This window comes from Polypterus senegalus, chromosome 4 (assembly GCF_016835505.1).
Source record: "Polypterus senegalus isolate Bchr_013 chromosome 4, ASM1683550v1, whole genome shotgun sequence".
Classification (NCBI taxonomy): domain Eukaryota; kingdom Metazoa; phylum Chordata; class Cladistia; order Polypteriformes; family Polypteridae; genus Polypterus; species Polypterus senegalus.
Genome location: NC_053157.1, coordinates 211,047,213 through 211,067,051, shown reverse-complemented (window position 1 = coordinate 211,067,051; position 19,839 = coordinate 211,047,213). Strand labels below are relative to the sequence as shown.

Genomic DNA, 19,839 nt, shown 5'->3' with positions numbered 1-19,839 from the left:
CTCTGAGAGGCAAATCTTAGTGGTATGCCATGGAAGTTGTTGTGTTGTTTTTGAACCTTTTGTGAAGGTGTTTATTTGATCTTTGAAAATCAGGCTTCATACATTCTATAGTTTATGCCTACATTTTGTAACATTTATTACTAAAATATGACAAAGTTTCAGTTTTAGCAATGTGTTTACACAGATTACTGTAGAAACGGAACACACATGAAATGCATGTGTTCCAAATAACGATCTATTATTTCCACTCTAAAACTCCAGCAGTTGAGTCACTCCCAGATAATCAAACAAGGCATGAGCTGGAAAAACTTAGTTAACGTTCTGCGAAGATGGGGGGGTGGAATAGCCGGCTGCTTGCTGCTCCTGTTAATCGGCACATTTAGAAGACAAAAGACGGTGGCGGAGAGGTGAGAACGGTTTTAAGATGGGCTGGATCTACGAGTTTTTTTGTGGACTCTGGCAATTCTAGTGTTAATATACCTTGGGATCCATTTAACAGTTTTATTATCCAAAGAAAAATGCTAAACTATTCTTAGAAATGTAAGCAATATTTGTATTTTATTGGAGTGGTAGAATACATATTGTTGAAGAGTTTGAAATGTTCAACTCTACCAGCTGACACTTTGTTGAATCTATACTGATTGTCAATATTGTCATATTTTATGGTGAAGCTACAGTCCTCAGTGAACTAATAAACATGTCCTTCATTCTTGTATTGATGGACATTTATCAGACCATTTTCATCCACTGTGATGAGAAGGAATTCTTCTTTGCCAAGGTATATTAAACTTAATTAACTGTCACTATGTACTGCCACCCAATTTACTCTCCCTTACACCTCTTATTTTCATTTTGACGTTTTGAATTAGCTCCTCAGTCTCTTCACTTCATGAGTTTGTCTGTCATTTCATCTTGTTTATCCCTTTCTTATATTATGCATCTTTGCTGATATACTTCTTAGACTGTCTGTTTAATAGTTTGTGTGATGGGAGTGGAGAAAAACTAATGTGTAATATTTGATCCACAGAAATTAAAGATCTCTGTGATGTGTTAGTGGCGTTGTTTGGATATGCTACCACAGTAAAAAGTATGATAAATAGTGGCAGGCATATCACTCGACACAGAATTCACTCTAGGATGAACTTTTGTAGTGTAACTGCACAATCTCGTGAAGACCCATCACAAACGTATCATTGCGGCCATAGTTTTTAAGAAGCTTCTCTAGTGTGTCAGTAGGGGTGGAGAAAGGTCTGTCCACTCTGCAGTCTGTAGCATGTTTAAAAGTGGAGGTGCAAAGAGTTGAGCACATGGTCTTTCAACACTACTGTTTACTTATGGTACCAAAATTATAGTACCTTGCCATTTTAAAAAAATGGGTTTTTCTGTATCGAAATATCGCACAACCCTACCCAGCACATCACAATGTAGAAAATCGCATTGGCCATCACAGAGTTATAGAAAGTAAAGTATGTCATTACCCATAGTAAAGGAACACAGTCTCCTAAGAAAAAAGAGCCTGCTCTGCCCTTCTATAGTTCATGTGCACTAACGAGAAATGTCAAACCTGTAACTGGTATGAACCCACAAGTATTAGTAGTTAAGCAGTAAAAGCCACAAGTGGCACATGGAGAACTTGAGCTTCTACTGGAAAAAAAATTGTCCGTATTTTAATCAAGGATTAAATAGTCTTTTTCCACCTACAGTGTACACTGTTTAGACTTTTGTTGATTTAAGACTGTTATTGTTATTACACTAGTTTGAGTATCATGTTTTTTAGGGCTAAATAAATTCCCGCATAGAAGCTCTGTAGTTGAATTTGGTAGTACAAAATGGAAACGCTAAAAACGCATTTAATTGTTCTTTTTAAGACACTTAAATGGTGCTATTTCTTAACAAATAATGAATTATTTTGTAAAATTAATGCACTATTTCTCACAGATATTTTGCATACTTGCCACTCTGGTATCAATTGCACGCATGGTTAGTGTGCAGTCAAGTGACAAGAACTAATCAGATGTTATTGCTGAGGAGTAAATGTAATCTTCCCTGTTTAGAATCACAGGGTGCCAGTGGCTTTCCCAGCAGCACTGGGTGTAAGGCAAGAAGTAAATGTGATGGACAGTAAAGCTGCACACCTAAGCAGACAAGCGAGTGCTGCATGCAATCAGTTTATAGAAATCGGTCAATGTAATATTCCACTTATTTCCTATAGATAGTATTTTAGTAGCCCAGTATCTAGTGTTCATAGCCTCAAACTACAGATGCAAGTTCAATTCATGGCATTGAAGCAACTGATATATTTATGTAGGTTTATTGCAGTATCTTAATGTGACCAGTGAAATTCAGGGGTACCTTTTCTACTGTGATTCCTGCACCAGACCCCATAATGTAGACATAGGCTCAGTTTATGCTGACTGTCAAGTGTCAACTTGAGTCAGTATAGAGTAGAAACAAGTGTATATGTGCCCAGAATTGTGCTTTGTGCAAGAAGCTATAGGAATTGGCCCCTCCCTCTTGAACCTGGTGAGAAAAGTGGGTTTTCAGAATCAGTTAATAAACTTGCAATACACTACAACAGTCTGCAGAAGAGAAATTATAGTAAGTCTCTATGGTGATGTAAATAAGTTATACTGAAGATTTTTTTAAGCGATGTTCAAACCAACTATGTATAAAAACTGTGCATCTTGTGTAGGGAAAAAACATGAAATACGACAGATTAGATGATAGTTTTCAAACAAAAATGTTTTGAACTTTGAAGTATGAAATAAGCCATACTAAATATTGTGTAAGTACTCAAACAAACTGTAGTTTTAGATTTTGAAATCTTTATTTGATAATTTGCATGTTTTAAATTGTAGTAGTTCACACTGTTAGATATTAAGTACAACTCTGAGTCTTTATTGATTTAAACATTTAGTTAAAACTAGTGGATGGGATTTGTTAGAGTATATATAAATTATGTAATTATTATCAAAAGATAGAACTATAAAGAAGCATTATTTTTTCTTTTGTGCCTACTTGAAAATCATTCATGCAGCAGACCTATTGGAAGTTGAAAAGGACACTTATTTTATACTCTTTTGCTTTAACCCTGAGTGTGGTCACTGTTTGTATGGAGTCTGCATGTTCTCTGCGTGTCTTAAGTTCCTTCCACTTTTTGAATGATATGCATATGCGTTAAATTAAAAGGTTTCAATACTTGTTTAAAAAGTTACATTTTCTTTCATAACCTTCATCGTGGTTTCAATTAAAGTCATGCTGTATGGTTTAATAAGGGAGTTTGCAATTACTTGCCAAGGTTAATTGTGCCCAGCAATACAAATGAGTGTATTTGTTGAAATATTGTTGAACTATCCGTAAGGCAGATTGAAATCGAAATAATCAATGTACCGTACACCTCATGTTTTGTTTTTGATTTATGAGTTGTTCATTTGGTGTAGTATAAAAGTACACACTGATTTGTTTTCTTTACCTTTTCCTCTCCAGATAGTCTCCAGTTTTTGCAGCTTCTTCTTGGTGTTGCTTGTCGAACTAACCATTTGTATCATTGAAGTTTTTTTCTAGGATAATGAGGTGGTGGTTGCTACCAAATTGGCCTGGTTTACTGATTCTAGTCTTGTTGTGTCAGGGCTTTGGTTTCCTGACATGTGTACTGATTTTTTGTTTAACTCATCCTTTGCTCTCCATGTTTTCAGTCATTAGCATTATGGCTCTAACTCTCATTGATGTCACTTGATTGGGTACAAGATAGTCACTTGGACATACACAATTACACAGACACACACACTTGACCTTTTATTAAGGTGGATAAGCTGTCTTATTTTGTCCAGTCATTACTTTCTTTTGGATGTGTTCAAGATTAACATTTGCAATGCAGCATCTATTGGAATGTATTTTGTAATGTATGTAGTAATGAAATGCATTGCATTTTTCATTCCAACAAGTGGCATTTCATAAACACTAGCACCACTTTTATGGTGCTTTTATGACTAATATACTAAATGGCATATAAAAAAGGCATAACAGTCGGATATGGGTACACAGATACTTGTCCTTTTAAGATGGGCTATTGAAAATTACTACAACAGAATTAAATAAATGCAGAAAAAAAGTGTAGCACAGGACACAAGTTAATAAACACCCATGCCTAGGGTGCCAGTCTGTTAACACATTGGATTAGCAGGCTCTCTGTGCATTACAGTTAGGCATTTAGTTTTCAATTTGAAATACAGTTTATGAGATATTTGGTGATTTATCATTTGTAGTGCTCATTAGATATTCTTGGTTTGACTGTGAGTGATTTATTTCATATTGTTGTTAGCTCTGTAAATGTGCTTGATTTTTAGTTTGAAGTCAGTGTAAGGTTTTCATAGTTTCATTATGTGAGTTTTTCTCCATGGATTCCAGTGACTCACTCCATGTAATTAGTGTTTCTAAATTGGCACTGTATAAGTTATGTTCTGTGATGAAGAGGCATCTCACTCCAACTTGATTCTTAAGTGACTTATGATGGTGGCAGAATTTTTACTAGATGCCTCCTGTCTTATAGATGGAATAAGCAGATTCAAAGAATGTATTTATGGCTTATTTGAGGAAACTTGTCCATGGTGTTCCATACGGTGTTGCTACTAACAATCTTACTTTATTGTCAGCTTATCACTTAATCTGTATGTGCTCCAAATGTGAATGAAGTATATAAGAAATTGTAAAGCATATCAGTCTTTATCAATCAAAACTATAACATTGATAATTAATTATACAAAATGTGTGAACATCTATAAGTCTGATCTTCTGACCTTAGCAATAAAGTATTTTAATAACTTTTGATAGGTTAAATATACTACTATAGAAATCAACAACTTTGAATGAACCATTAATTACTGGAGTTAAATTACATCTTGACCAAAGAACTAGGTTTTTATGTATTAAATATCATTCTAAAATGCATGTTTCATTCTGAAAACTATCAGCATATTAAATTAGTTTGAAGTCTATATCTTTCTTCAGACTACTTGATCCATGTGACCAATTCCACTAGCTACAAACTTTCCAGACTTACAGTGGTGTGAAAAACTATTTGCCCCCTTCCTGATTTCTTATTCTTTTGCATGTTTGTCACACAAAATGTTTCTGATCATCAAACACATTTAACCATTAGTCAAATATAACACAAGTAAACACAAAATGCAGTTTTTAAATGATGTTTTTTATTATTTGGGGAGAAAAAAAATCCAAACCTACATGGCCCTGTGTGAAAAAGTAATTGCCCCTGAACCTAATAACTGGTTGGGCCACCCTTAGCAGCAATAACTGCAATCAAGCGTTTGCGATAACTTGCAATGAGTCTTTTACAGTGCTCTGGAGAAATTTTGGCCCACCTATCTTTGCAGAATTGTTGTAATTCAGCTTTATTTGAGGGTTTTCTAGCATGAACCGCCTTTTTAAGGTCATGCCATAGCATCTCAATTGGATTCAGGTCAGGACTTTGACTAGGCCACTCCAAAGTCTTCATTTTGTTTTTCTTCAGCCATTCAGAGGTGGATTTGCTGGTGTGTTTTGGGTCATTGTCCTGTTGCAGCAGTCAAGATCGCTTCAGCTTGAGTTGACGAACAGATGGCCGGACATTCTCCTTCAGGATTTTTTGGTAGACAGTAGAATTTATGGTTCCATCTATCACAACAAGCCTTCCAGGTCCTGAAACACCAAAACAACCCCAGACCATCACACTTACCATCAGCATATTTTACTGTTGGTATGATGTTCTTTTTCTGAAATGCTGTGTTCCTTTTACGCCAGATGTAACGGGACATTTGCCTTCCAAAAAGTTCAACTTTTGTCTCATCAGCCCACAAGGTATTTTCCCAAAAGTCTTGGCAATCATTGAGATGTTTCTTAGCAAAAATGAGACGAGCCCTAATGTTCTTTTTGCTTAACAGTGGTTTGCGTCTTGGAAATCTGCCATGCAGGCCGTTTTTGCTCAGTCTCTTTCTTATGATGGAGTCGTGAACACTGACCTTAATTGAGGCAAGTGAGGCCTGCAGTTCTTTAGACGTTGACCTGGGGTCTTTTGTGACCTCTTGGATGAGTCGTCTCTGCGCTCTTGGGGTAATTTTGGTCGGCCGGCCACTCCTGGGAAGGTTCACCACTGTTCCATGTTTTTGCCATTTGTGGATAATGGCTCTCACTGTGGTTCGCTGGAGTCCCAAAGCTTTAGAAATGGCTTTATAACCTTTACCAGACTGATAGATCTCAATTACTTCTGTTCTCATTTGTTCCTGAATTTCTTTGGATCTTGGCATGATGTCTAGCTTTTGAGGTGCTTTTGGTCTACTTCTCTGTGTCAGGCAGCTCCTATTTAAGTGATTTCTTTATTGAAACAGGTGTGGCAGTAATCAGGCCTGGGGGTGGCTACGGAAATTGAACTCTGGTGTGATACACCACAGTTAGGTTATTTTTTATCAAGGGGGCAATTACTTTTTCACACAGGGCCATGTAGGTTTGGGTTTTTTTCTCCCTAAATAATAAAAACCATCATTTAAAACCTGCATTTTGTGTTTACTTGTGTTATATTTAACTAATGGTTAAATGTGTTTGATGATCAGAAACATTTTGTGTGACAAACATGCAAAAGAATAAGAAATCAGGAGGGGGCAAATTGTTTTTCACACCACTGTAGATATGTGCTGTCGACTGTTGCCAGCTTATCTAGTCTAATGAGGTTGTGTGCACTTTTGTTTGTTCCTTTTGTAACAGTGCAATAGTCTCTTTAATGTTAACTGAAACACATTTTTCATTTTCATCATTCAGCACATTCTGCCCCTTTTAGAAGTTTTTAGTGAGGGGTGAGATTGTTCAATGTCTTTAATTTAGTTTCCTAAATGTTGTGTGTTTTCACTAATTTTTAAATATAAATAACTGGATAATCTGGGTAACAAAGTAAATCTTTGTATCTTTATTAGGTATATACTAATGTCCTGTGTATACTGTTATTTTTTTTTCCTGAAAATGTTTGCCTTTTGTAAATAGAGTGTATTTTCTAATTTAACATAGTAAGCTTAAAGTTGTAGCCTACTGAATGCCAAATAACAGCAGGTAATAATAAAGTAGTAATGTATTATATTAGGTTCCTCCTCATATAGCTTTCTTTTATAAATGTGCAGCAGCTTTTGGCTATGAATAATTATGCTTCCTTGATTCTAGTTGAATATCATAGTGCATATTAAATGAATGGACAGCCACCATCATCCCTAACCACAGTCTTCAGCAGTAGCAGTTCTTATATGGAGCGCTGAGACTGCAAGTTGCATATTCATTGATCCATTTTATAAACATAGCTTTTCCAGTAATGCATTTTGGGTGCTATGGCCTGTCTTTGTTACCAGTTGACCCATTTTTTTCTTGGCCAACTCAATATGTCAGTCCAAATTTAAGTGCCTTGACTTATTAAAAATAATTTCTGCAATTAAAAAAAACAAAAAATTGACTGACTTTATTTATGTACCTCTTCTGTAAAAAGGTTTACATTTTAATAAAATGTACTATAGTAAATGAAACAAGAGTTATAACATATTAATGCTAATGGAATGTACAAATAAAATAAAAATTACAAGAAAGATGAAATGAGTATATAAAAACTATGTATATTATGTCTGTATTGTCGGTCTTTACCTTATTTGGCTGAGACTGAACATGACCTTTGCCATATAACTATTTTTCCTTATGGGACACTCTGCCGTATTTTTCTCTTTGTTTTCTGTCCTACTTATATTGCGACTTTTAAACCAGGTTATGTAGCACTAGGGTGTTGTACTATGTTAGCCATTATGGTTGTAATGAGAAGTCAAGCAAAGTAACACTTTTTATTGTCTAACTAAAAATATTACAATATGCAAGCATTTGAGGCAACTTGGGCCCCTTCTTCAGGCAAGATGTAAACCCGGTCATGCAAATTCATGTGAGTGCAAGTTTCAAATGCTGTTGTAGGGTGTCTTCAGCCTAAGAAGCAATTCTTGTGAAAAGGCAAAAAGCAAAAAAGATTGCAGGACAGTAAGGTACAATATTCATTTGAACGTGCAATTTATGAAAAAGTTTCCAGTTTCCCCATGTTATTTTGTTTAACATTTATAATACTTTACAAATGCAGTCTTAAAGTATAAATGTTATATTCTGGAAGAAAAGAAGATACAAATGTGAGTCCAACTGTGTGACTATAAAATTAATATCACATTGTTCATTATATTTTCTCACCCTAGTATTAAGCCAGTACCATTGTCCTTCTGCATGCACATTGTACATTGCAAGCTCACAATACCAATCAACACTCAGCGCTATGTGCTTTTTGTGGAATGTCATTTACATGCAGGAAAATAAAAGGCAAAATATGCACTACAGTCAAGCCATGGCGATTTTTTTTCTGTAACACATACTCAGTTGCATGTTTTTTTTATTTTGTTCAGCAGAAGATATTAATAGAACAACTGTGGATCCTGCGTTCGAGAGAGTAAAAGTAATTAGTAACTTATAGTTTGCTATTAGCAAACATTTATTTCAATCCTTTTTATGAGGCAGATCTCATTTTATAGTTTCATGCAAATATTACATTGATATCTGTGGCAAATTTCAGTGAACTTAGAAAGAATCATCTTTGAATCATTGTAATAACATTACTAAACACTGGTACGTGTGCTCAGTTACAGCAGTCTTTGAGACAATAAAACTAACTTCTCCCTCCTAAGCTAAAATGCCTGCGCATAATTCTTCCACTGCCCCATGTTGATGCCTTCAGCGGTATATGGTTAGAGCAGCTAATTATTCGTAATCCACAAAAATGTCTCCAAATACATGCCTCACCATGATATAGAAACCATTGATATTTTGAAAAGACAAGACATCCCACAGCCCTACTTTACAGCTCCATACAACCTGTTTGTTATAAGCAGTTATTAACATAATTTACACTAATAGTGAGACACACATTTGACAAACTAATTACATATAGCAACTGGATGTACCCTTTGAGAGTTTCTTTTCTTTTAAAAACATGTAGTTTGAGTAAAGTGGTATACATTAAGAGCCATTTAAATTTGTTTTGCTCTATGTTTTTTAATATATAGGAGACAAGTTTACCTTTTTGCATTTCAGGCCCAGCAGTTAAGAACCATGGACACTGCCCTCTCCCATCAGCAGAGGGCAGGCAGCAGGCGAGCAAAGAAAGAAACAGCACCAGTTACAGAGCTGGAGAGTGATAACACAAGCCCCATGTCTGAAAAAGACTCTGGAATACTTGATGTAGAAGATGAGGAGGAGGAAGAAGAGGTATGTCATACTTCTTAATTACCCGTAACTTAAAGTTTCTTCCTGGAAGATGAATACTTGCCTTTCGTTCAGCAAATATTAACAGCTAAACTACATATGTGAAAATTAAATCATTTTTAAAATTTGTGTTGAAACTAATACACAGGTATTAAGACCCTTTAAGTATCTTTTGTTATAAATGACACAAACATGGCTTGGATTAAATAAGTTTGAGAATGTAATGTTAATAATGGAATATGTTTTTTCCTGATTAAAGGCAAGTAGATGCTAATTATCTAATGGTTAAAATCACAAGTACATCTGTTTTAAGATATATTAATAGTTAGTAGAAGAAGTAAATGTGATTTGCACATAATAATAGTTAATATTAGTAAATGGTAACATAGATTATTAGGTTTTATTAGTAGAGGTAAATGTGATCTGCATATGGTGAAAGTAATTATTACATTAGTAAATGGTATTTTCTATTCAAAGCTTCTATTTACAGCATATCTGTATGAAGAAACATTGTAGGAAAAAATTAAATTAGTAAGTAAGCAAATAAATGTGTTGTAGAATGTGAAAATTAATTAAAACATAATATGTAAGCATAAATAATTAAATAGGTCATTACATTTGTTTTTGTTGCTTATTTCCTTATGTGTATTTATTTCATGACACTACAACCAACATGAAATATGGTTTGAAATTAGAACTGTCATTTTCATAAGTTAAAGCTGAGAGGTGGGTTCTAGCCAGTACTGTTTTTAAATTTGTAAACCATTGGCTGTGAGATCACTTGTACTTTAAATTGTAAACCACTGGCAGAGAGGTCACTTGTAGCTGCCATTTTGCACATACCCATGAGGCATGTGATTTCCAAGCCAAGCAAAATACATTGTCAAACTTATGACTTTGTACGTCTATGGTGAACTTTAGGGCATGAAAACATTCGCCAGAATTATTGCACAAAGAAGCTATATACAGTGGCATGCAAATCTTTGGGCACCCTAGCTTAAAATGTCCTTTACTATAAATAGCTATATAAACAGAAGAAGAACTGATTACCAAAAGGCATAAAGTTAATGATGACACATTTCTTTAATATTTTCAGTAAGATTACATTTTTATTTCCATCTTTCATAGGCACAAATTGCAAAAACTGAAAAGCATACGTTTGGGCACCCAACCTGGTCAGTACTTAGTAACACCCCCTTTGGCAAATATCACAGCTTGTTATAGCCAGCTTTTTTCACGCTTTTTATAGCCAGCTTAGAGTCTTTCAGTTCTTACTAGGGGTATTTTCACCCATTTGTCCTTGCAAAAGGCTTCTAATTCACCAAGATTCTTAGGTTGTCTTGCATGTACTGCTCTTTTGAGATCTATCTTTGCAGATTTTCAGTGATGTTTAGGTCGAGGGACTGTGAAGTGTCATGGCAAAACTGTCATCTTGTGCCTCTTGAGGTATCCCATTGTAGATTTTGAGGTGTGTTTCAGATCATTATCTTGTAGTAGGATCCATCCCCTTTAACTTCAACTTTTACACAGATGGTGTGATGTTTGCTTCTAGAAATTGATAGTATTTATTTGTATCCATTATTCCTTCTACCAATGACATGTTCCCAGTGCCACTGGCTGTAATACAAGCCCAAAGCTTGATTGATCTATGTCTTTGCTTAGTAGTTGGAGAGGTTTTCTTTTCCTGGAAGTCAGCACCCTTTTTTCTCCAAACTTATCTTTGCACATTATTGCCATAAAGTTCTATTTCAACTCATCAGTCCACAGGACTTATTTCTAAAATATATCAGGTGTGTTTAGATGTTCATTTGCAAACTTCAGGCACTGAATTTTGTGACTAGGTTGCAGGAAAGGTTTCCTTCTGCTGACTCCACCATGAAGGTCTTATTTGTTCAGGTGTCACTGTACAGTAGAAATGTGCACCACCACCACTCCAGAGTGTGCAAAATCTTCCTGGAGGTCTTCTGCAGTCAAATTAGGGTTTTATTTGCCTTTTGAGCATTCCAATGAGCAAATCTTTCAGAATTTGTTTTGGTCTTCCAGTTCATTTTCTGCTTACTTAGCTATTCACAGTAACGGACATTTTAAGCAAGGGTGCCCAGACTTTTGCATGCCCCTGTAGTAATGCATGAACGACTGAATTCATCATCCTCTCAGGGGTCTGCAACTGATATATAACACTTTATTGCCAAAGATTTATTCACACTCTATTGTTGATTCATAGTACTTGATACCAATGAAAAGCAACACTTGCTACATCCCACCCTATCTGCTTTGAAGGGTGAAAATGACAGTTTTAATTTCATGCCATATTTCATGTTGTGTACTATGTCACTAACATAAATAAATGAATGGCTAAATATATAAAGAAATCAGCAAAACATATTTCTTTATACATTTAATTAGTTATGATCGCATATCATTTGTTTTTCTTTTGTTGTTACATTCCACAATACATTTATTTAATTTTTGCATTTATTTTTGTAGTTTTGTTTGAAGTATTCCTTCCTATATCTTCATTAAGAGTTTCAGTGTTGAAGACTTTCATTACCTTTCTCTGCATATTAAAAAGTTTTCCATATGTATGGACTAATACAGCATAATGTATGACCGCACAAAATGTAATTATTCTCACACTTATGTAATAAAATAATTGTCTTTGGATCAAAAAAAAAGTTAAAAGTTAAATGCTTAGTTGCTAAACTCTAAGGCTGTGCTTTAGAGTGAAGAATATATAAAAGAAACAAGTATACACCTCTGTAGATATCAATATATACAGTGGCAGCAGTAGTGTGCATTTAAAAAATTACTGTAAAAATATATTTAAATAAAAAAATAATAAAGCATACATACACATGACATGTCCAAGTTATTAAACACATTAGAAGTAAAAATATGTGTAAGTGTGTGTAGGATAAAATACTTCTTATGGCGAAGTTCAGTCATTGTAAACGTTAGCTTCAGTGTGTTGAGACTTTAAGCATTGTCCTTATTTAGGATATGGATGGACTTTTTGGAAAAAGCTCCTTCTCTGTCACTCTGAAGTTGTTTTCATGTAGCAGTTGTATTTCCCAGATCGCAGCACAGAGTAGAGGCCTTTTCTGGGATGTCCGATATCACTACAGAATTTCTTTGTCCTAGTCTGACATAACTTAATGTAGATGTCCTGGAAGTTAGAGAGTGCACACCTAGTGATGTATTCAGCTGACTTCACTTTGTATTCTTGGTGTGTGGTGTTTCCAAAGCAGATGGTAATACTTCCTGTCAGGATACTTAATTATGAGAGAGTGGTACTCCCTTAGCTGTTCTCTCCCAAAGTCCAGAATCAACTACTATTTTAAAAACTCCAGCTGCACAGTGAATTGTCAAAACTCAGGTCCCTGAGCTTGGTGAAGAACTTAGAAAAGTTTATTGTGTTAAATGTTGAACTGTAGTTTGCAATTTCCGCTGCTGTTGTCCAGGTTGACAGCTAGGATCAAAGTAACTGTACATATATGGATCTACTGGAGTGATATGCAAATTGTATTCGATATAGGTCTTCAGGTAGTGAAGCACATATTAGTGCAACAGGATTGTAGTGATTCAGGCGGTTGGATGTGATTTCTTGGGAACAGGGACAATGGATATTTTGAAGTATGTTGCTATGACAGACTATGTTAAGGAAAGATTAAATATTACTGTGAACATTGGTGCAAACTGAGTGGCACAGATATTTAAAATATGTCTTGGAATGACATCTGGACCTGCTACTTCCTGGTGTTCACTTTCCTAAAAGATCTCCTTACAAGTGAGTGCTGTTTCCTGGCATTAATAAAAGTGCTAAGAGTAGGCCGTCTTGGAGATTCAGTTTAGATTATTTTCACTGTACATTATACAGTTGTGCTTGAAAGTTTTTGAACCCTTTAGAATTTTCTATATTTCTGTATAAATTTGACCTAAACCATCATCAGATTTTCACTCTAGTCCTAAAAGTAGATAAAGAGAAACCAGGTAAACAAATGAGACTAAAAATATTATACTTGGTCATTTATTTATTGAGGAAAATTATCAAATATTACATATTTGATTACATATCAAGCACAACTGTACCTGTATGACTGTATGTGACGAATAAAACTCTCAAATCTTGTATCTAGTAGCCTGTTTTATTATTGTAAAACATGTCACCTTTTCAGTCTGAATACGTATTACTTTTTGTTTAACAATAGACAAGTGTGTGAAAGATAACTTGTAAATCAAATCAAAAATTTTCTTCACTTTTGTAATATGTTACTTCTTTGGTAATTGCTGAAGTGGTTATTTGCTGCCAAAGGAATTTGTATTTAGTACCAAGTATCTAAGTATTGTACTTCAGTCTGTAACACTAAGATACTGCTTTTGTTTTACAGGATAATTTTCAGCCATTTAGTGCAATTAAACAGCAGTTGATTGCATTGACTTGATTTTTTCCAATAGATAAAACTTGATTTGTTCCCGTGTTTTTCAGTCAACATGAAAATGTTTAGAAATAATAAAAAATAAACTGCTGTAACTTAATTTGTGGTGGGCAGAGGGGAAAACATTACAGGATGGTGTTTCACAGAGCTCAAGGAAGGTAGTCAGACGATTGTCATTACCCTCCACAAGTGCATCCATTTAAACAGGGGGCCAATTCTTTTCTTGGAAAAAAGTCAAGATGTGTCTGATAATGGGGAGAGGTTTTCCATTTGCTTTCTGAAGCGTCATTCTAATCTGTCCAATCTTAAATGCAGGCAGCAGCCCGTCTGACGACTTTCCCCATCTACAAGTGCAGCTGCCGAGGGCAGTAAAGTTCAGGAATCACATTTATTTATTTATTTATTTATTTATTTATTTATTTATTTTTCCCACCTTCCTCCTGGGTTCAAGAGGTCACACTTTCTTTTTGCACTTCTGTATAGCCTTGTTCAGAGAATCAGGAATCCATTAATTCCATTTCTTACAACAAAGGCTGCCTTATGATTGACTCAGTATACTAGTTACTCTATTAAGGTACTTTATGTTGTTTCATGCACTTTTGAACATTTTTATACAAGAACAGACTTTTCACATTTTATGCTTTGCTTATCCAACAGCACTATTAGACATTAAACATTTCTAACATGTTATCTTAGGCATGTATGTTAAACAAGATGTGCTAAAGAATTTATTTATTTAGTGGGACGGTGTTAGATGCACCATATTTTTAATTTTATGATGAGTTACCTTGACTCACTATGCCTGACCATGGTGCTTAAGATGTCATTGTATTGTAAGAGATATAAAAAAAAACACCCAAAAATATTTTCTTTGTATGTTATTTACCCCATGAAGATTGTAGTGGTGTCCCAAGAAAATAAAATCTAATTTTCATGCAGTATGGAGGGAAAAATGATTGATACAAGAGAAGCCAATAGTGGCCAATTCTACACAAAAGCAAATGATGAGAAAAAACAAAGAAAAAAATCTCCTTATACTTGTTTTGGTAATGCATTTATTCAGCCATATGCAAACTGCATGCTATTTTGTTACAATAATTTAAATATGTATTTCGGGAATAATTGGCGTACATCTTAAAGAGGAAACTTACGCTTTATGAGAATGAGTTTTCATTCCCCTTAGGCTTTGGTTTCCTGTTTAGGATGTGTACTGATTATTCCAGAATTGTAACATTATTTTAGCAAAGAGGCCACAGGAGCACAGTAATGCTGGAACAAAAAGGGACATTCCCCAAACTGGCATTGCAATGTTGGAAGCGCAAAATTGTCTTCATTTTTTCAATGCTGTAGCATTAACCGTACATTTTATTTGATTAGAGAGGCCTCGCCAAGACCATTATCCCTCCTCAACCAAACTTTACAGCAAGCATTCTCCTGGCATCACTCGTATGTCCATCAGACCTGCCAAGTAGTAAAGTGGTCTCACTCAAGAGAACACCTTTCCATTTGATTACATGCTTTATAATAATAAATAATAATATATTTTATTTATAGGGCACTTTACATTAACAGTAAATCTCAAAGTACTACATAAAAAGTTTAAACAAAGACAAAGCAAGATAAAAACAGAGATTAAACAACAATAGTTTTAGCATTTTTGTTAATATGCTTTTGTTAATAGAAAAGTCTTTAGCTGTTTTTTTAAAACAGCGCACAGTCTGCTGTGTTCTTAGGCCGTTCCAGATCCGTGGAGCAGCGGCTACAAAGGCTCGATCACCCATTGTATGAAGTTTGGTCACAGGGGGACGAAGGCGGTGGGTATTTGCAAAACGGAGGTTTCTTGCAGTGGATTGTAGTATTGGGAGTTCCTTCAGATATTGTGGAGCATTTCCATGGATACACTGGTGAGTGAGCAGACAGAGTTTGTATTCGATACAGAGGTGGATAGGGAGCCAATGAAGTGACCGAAGGATTAGTGAAATGTGTTCATATTTCCGCACCCTCATCAGGATTTTTGAAGCACTATTTTGAATTTATTGGAGCTTTTGAAGGCTTTTGCTGGGGATCCCGATGAGGAGTACATTATAATAATCTAGCCTGGATGAAACAAAGGCACGAACCAGTTTTTCAGCATCACAGAGGGGAGAGGTAAGGACGGAGTTTGGCTATGTTTCGAGATGAAAGAATGCAATTTTACAAAGGTGTTTGACATGTGCCTCAAATGTCAGATGGGAGTCTAACTTAACACGCAGATTTGTAACAGAAGACCACTTTAGACCACTCCAGTCAATGCTTGCAATTATACGTAGCTATCTTAAGCTTGTGTGCAGCTGCTCAGCCATGAAAACCCACTTCATGAACCTCCGGACACATAATTCCTGTGCTAATGTCAATTCCAAAAGCAGCTTGAAACTTGTGAGTGCTGCAGCAGAGCATAGGCAATTTCTATGTGTATAATGCAAAGTAGGAATTGCATTTAATGGCACATGAGGCCTGTGGAGACCCCCCAATCTCCACTACTGAATGAATGGCTGAACAGATCTTACCATATCACTACTGAATGAATGGCTGAACAGATCTTACCATATCAGGGTTGGACCTGAACTTCATATGATAATAAAGGTATAAATCAGAGTTACAATGACGTATCTGCAGACTCCCTGAGACACAGCGGCACTAAATAGACACCCAAGTTCATACAAATAACTATAATTTCAGCGAGTGTCAACTGTGATGGACAAAATAATAGTCCGATAAGTAGACACTGGTGGTGAAACTGGAAGTGATTTTAATCAATTCACCAGAGGTTACACCTCTTTATTTATTTATTGTTTTTTTCCTGAAAGTGCTAACATTGGTGAATGATACTGTATATCAGTTTCTATGATATATATATATATATATATATATATATATATATATATATATATATATATATATATATAATGTGTGTGTGTGTATTGTGACAGATAGAGGGCGCTATTATCCTCTTGAACCCTCAGACAATATGTCAGACACCAAGTTATTTATTTATTAACCTATTTATTATTAATAAATAGTGCACAAAGCACCCTCCTCTCCACAATACACATTAAATACACCACAATAAAATCATCATTAATCCTCCACCACTCCCAGACGCATTGCCACCCTTCCACCCAGCTCAGCTCGATGTCTGGGGATTTCCCATAGTCCTTTATATTGCCTGACGCAGAAGTGTTTCGAATCCTTCAGACCATGTGACTTCCTATCACTTCCGGGTCAGATAAAAAAGCTCCACTTCTTCATCCCGGAAGTACATCATCTCCTCTGTTGCTGTGACTAAGACATACTTACAGGTTATAGGGCACATATGATTTTCTGGGCCTCCCTGCAGCATCCTCTAGGGGCCCCTGTGGTATCCAGCAGGTCTGTGGGTAAAAACTCCAATGTCCAGAATTCCCTGCCGGCAGTCGGGGCACCCCATGCTGCAGGGAGAGCTCCACCTGGCGGCCTGGGGGTATTGGCCAGGATGACTGGCCGGCCATAGTCCACAGTATATGTGTATGTGTGTGTGTATATATATATATATATATACACATATATACACTAGCAAAATACCTGCGCTTCACAGCGGAGAAGTAGTGTGTTAAAGAAGTTATGAAAAAAAAAAGGAAACATTTTAAAAATAACGTAACATGATTGTCAATGTAATTGTTTTGTGACTGTTATGAGTGTTGCTGTCATCAAGGATTTGATTATCATCATTTCTTTCAATCAGGTTCATATTTGGAGGATGTGTTGTGTTCAAGTTACATTCCGTGTTTGTCTAGTCTATCCCTGACCATCTCATCTTCATTGTTAACCGTTGTAAAGATAACCGGTTTCATTCATCGAAGTGATCGCTACCCAAATCGTTACTCGTGAATCTAAGATGTTTTACAGGCATTCCCGGTATTAAGTTGTGGTTTTGCCTGCAAATATTTAGCAGCAGCGTGTCTATGAACGTAATTTAAACTTAAGCTTTACACCTTGCTTTCCTTTTGATATGTCTACAAAGGCTTGTTCAGCGTCAGAGGGTTGTTCATCAATTAGCAGCTCGTCTTCCTCTTTATCTGAGACATCATACACTGCATGCACGGGTTTGCCTTTCCCAGTCCTGCAAAGTCAGTTCACATGAGCCGCTCGGAGTACATGCATCAAAGGTTCTCATCTGTGCTTGTGCTATATCGTGCGATCTTGGGATGTCCATGGCTTTATTTAATGTTAGCTCAGACCCGGCACTTAAAAGTTTCTCTCGCACTTTCGCTGAGTTTGTGCCAAACACTAGTCTATCCTTGACCATCTCATCTTCGTGTGCATAAGCACAGTCCTTCACCCACGAATATTTAGCGGCAGTGTATCTATTGGATTGCTGCTGACGGACGGCCTTATATGGGCAGGCACTCAATTACGTGCGTAATGATGGGGGACGCAACTCCGCCTGTCACGGCGACCAAGCTGCAGGCTATGGCCGTATATACAGTATGTACGTAAGTAGGTTCCAGTTATGACTGTTGCGCGTAGAATTTCGAAAAGAAACCAGCTTAACTTTGGTATGTAAGCTGTAAGGAATGAGCCTGCCAAATTTCAGCCTTCTACCTACACGGGAAGTTGGAGAATTAGTGATGAGTGAGTGAGTCAGTCAGTGAGGGCTTTGCCTTTTATTAGTATAGATGTGTATGTATATGTGTGTGTATATATGTATGTGTATGTATGTATATGTCAATGTCAAATTTACTTATATAGCACATTTAAAACAACATAGGAATGCAGTGGCCAAAGTGCTTTACAATAATAGAATAAAAGAAAACATACAATTAACATGAATTATATAAATAGTAATAAAATAATTGAACATAAATAAATCCATCCATCCTCTTCTGCTTATCCGAGGTCAGGTCACAGGGGCAGCAGCTTGAACAGAGATGCCCAGACTTCCCTCTCCCCAGCTGCTACTTCTAGCTTCTCCGGGGGAATCCTGAGGCATTCCCAGGCCAGCCGGGAGACATAGTCCCTCCAAACGTGTCCTGGGTCTTCCCTGGGATCTCCTCCCGGTTGGACGTGCCCGGAACACCTCGCCAGGGTGGCATCCTGATCAGATGCCCGAGCCACCACATCTGACTCCTCTCTATGCGGAGGAGCAGTGGCTCTACTCTAAGCCCCTCTCGGATGCCTGATCTTCTCACCCTATCTTTAAGGGAAAGCCCAGACACCCTGCAGAGGTAACTCATTTCAGCCGCTTGTTTTTGCAATCTCGTTCTTTCGGACGCTGCCCATAGCTCATGACCATAGGTGAGGGTAGGCACGTAGATCGACTGGTATATTGAGAGCTTTGCCTTATGGCTCAGCTCCTTTTTCACCACGACAGACTGATGCAGAGCCCGTATCACTGCTGATGCCGCACCGATCCGCCTGTCGATCTCACGCTCCATTCTTCCCTAACTTGTGAACAAGACCCCAAAATACTTGAACTCCTCCACTTGGGGCAGGATCTCGCTCCCAACCCTGAGAGGGCATTCCACCCTTATAAATAAATAATTAATAGAAGTAATGTTACTTAATCACAATGAGGAAACCATCAGTATTACTGAATGTCACGGAATGCAAGTGAATAGAAAAGATTCTTTAATCTTGTTTTGAACATTTCAATTGTAGATGACTCCTTTATGTAATGAGGTAAAGAGTTCCACAGGCGAGGAGCAGCAGCTGCAAAAGCCCTGTCCCCCTTAGTTTTACACTTAGTATGAGGGACAACAAGAGACAACTGACCAGATCTAAGCATTATAGATGGCTGGTGTAAAACACACAATTCAGATAAATAGGCAGGACCAAGCCCATGTAATGATTTAAAAACTAGCAACAAGATCTTAAAATCAATTTGAAAACTGACAGGCAGCCAGTGTAAAGAAGCTAATATGGGAGAAACAGAATCAGACTTTCTTGCCCCAACCAGAAATCGAGTGGCAGCATTCTGGACCAGCTGTAACCTGCGTATCAGGGATCTGCTAATCTCAGAATACAGTGAGTTGCAGTAATCAAGGCGAGAAAAGATAAAAGCATGAGTAGCTTT

General features: G+C 36.6%; 1 protein-coding gene across 6 annotated transcripts in view; it reads left to right on the top strand.

Moving 5' to 3' along the window:
- The window catches only part of exoc6b (exocyst complex component 6B), a 608,337-nt gene that overhangs the window by 297,891 nt on the left and 290,607 nt on the right, over positions 1-19,839 (top strand). For all 6 annotated transcript variants that reach the window (XR_005633442.1, XR_005633443.1, XM_039751926.1 and 3 more), the window contains exon 7: positions 9,142-9,315. Coding sequence is in view for 4 of the 6 variants with exons in the window: in XM_039751926.1 (XP_039607860.1) it covers positions 9,142-9,315 (174 nt within the window). In the remaining 2 variants the exon portion in view is untranslated. The remainder of the gene's footprint in view (positions 1-9,141; positions 9,316-19,839) is intronic.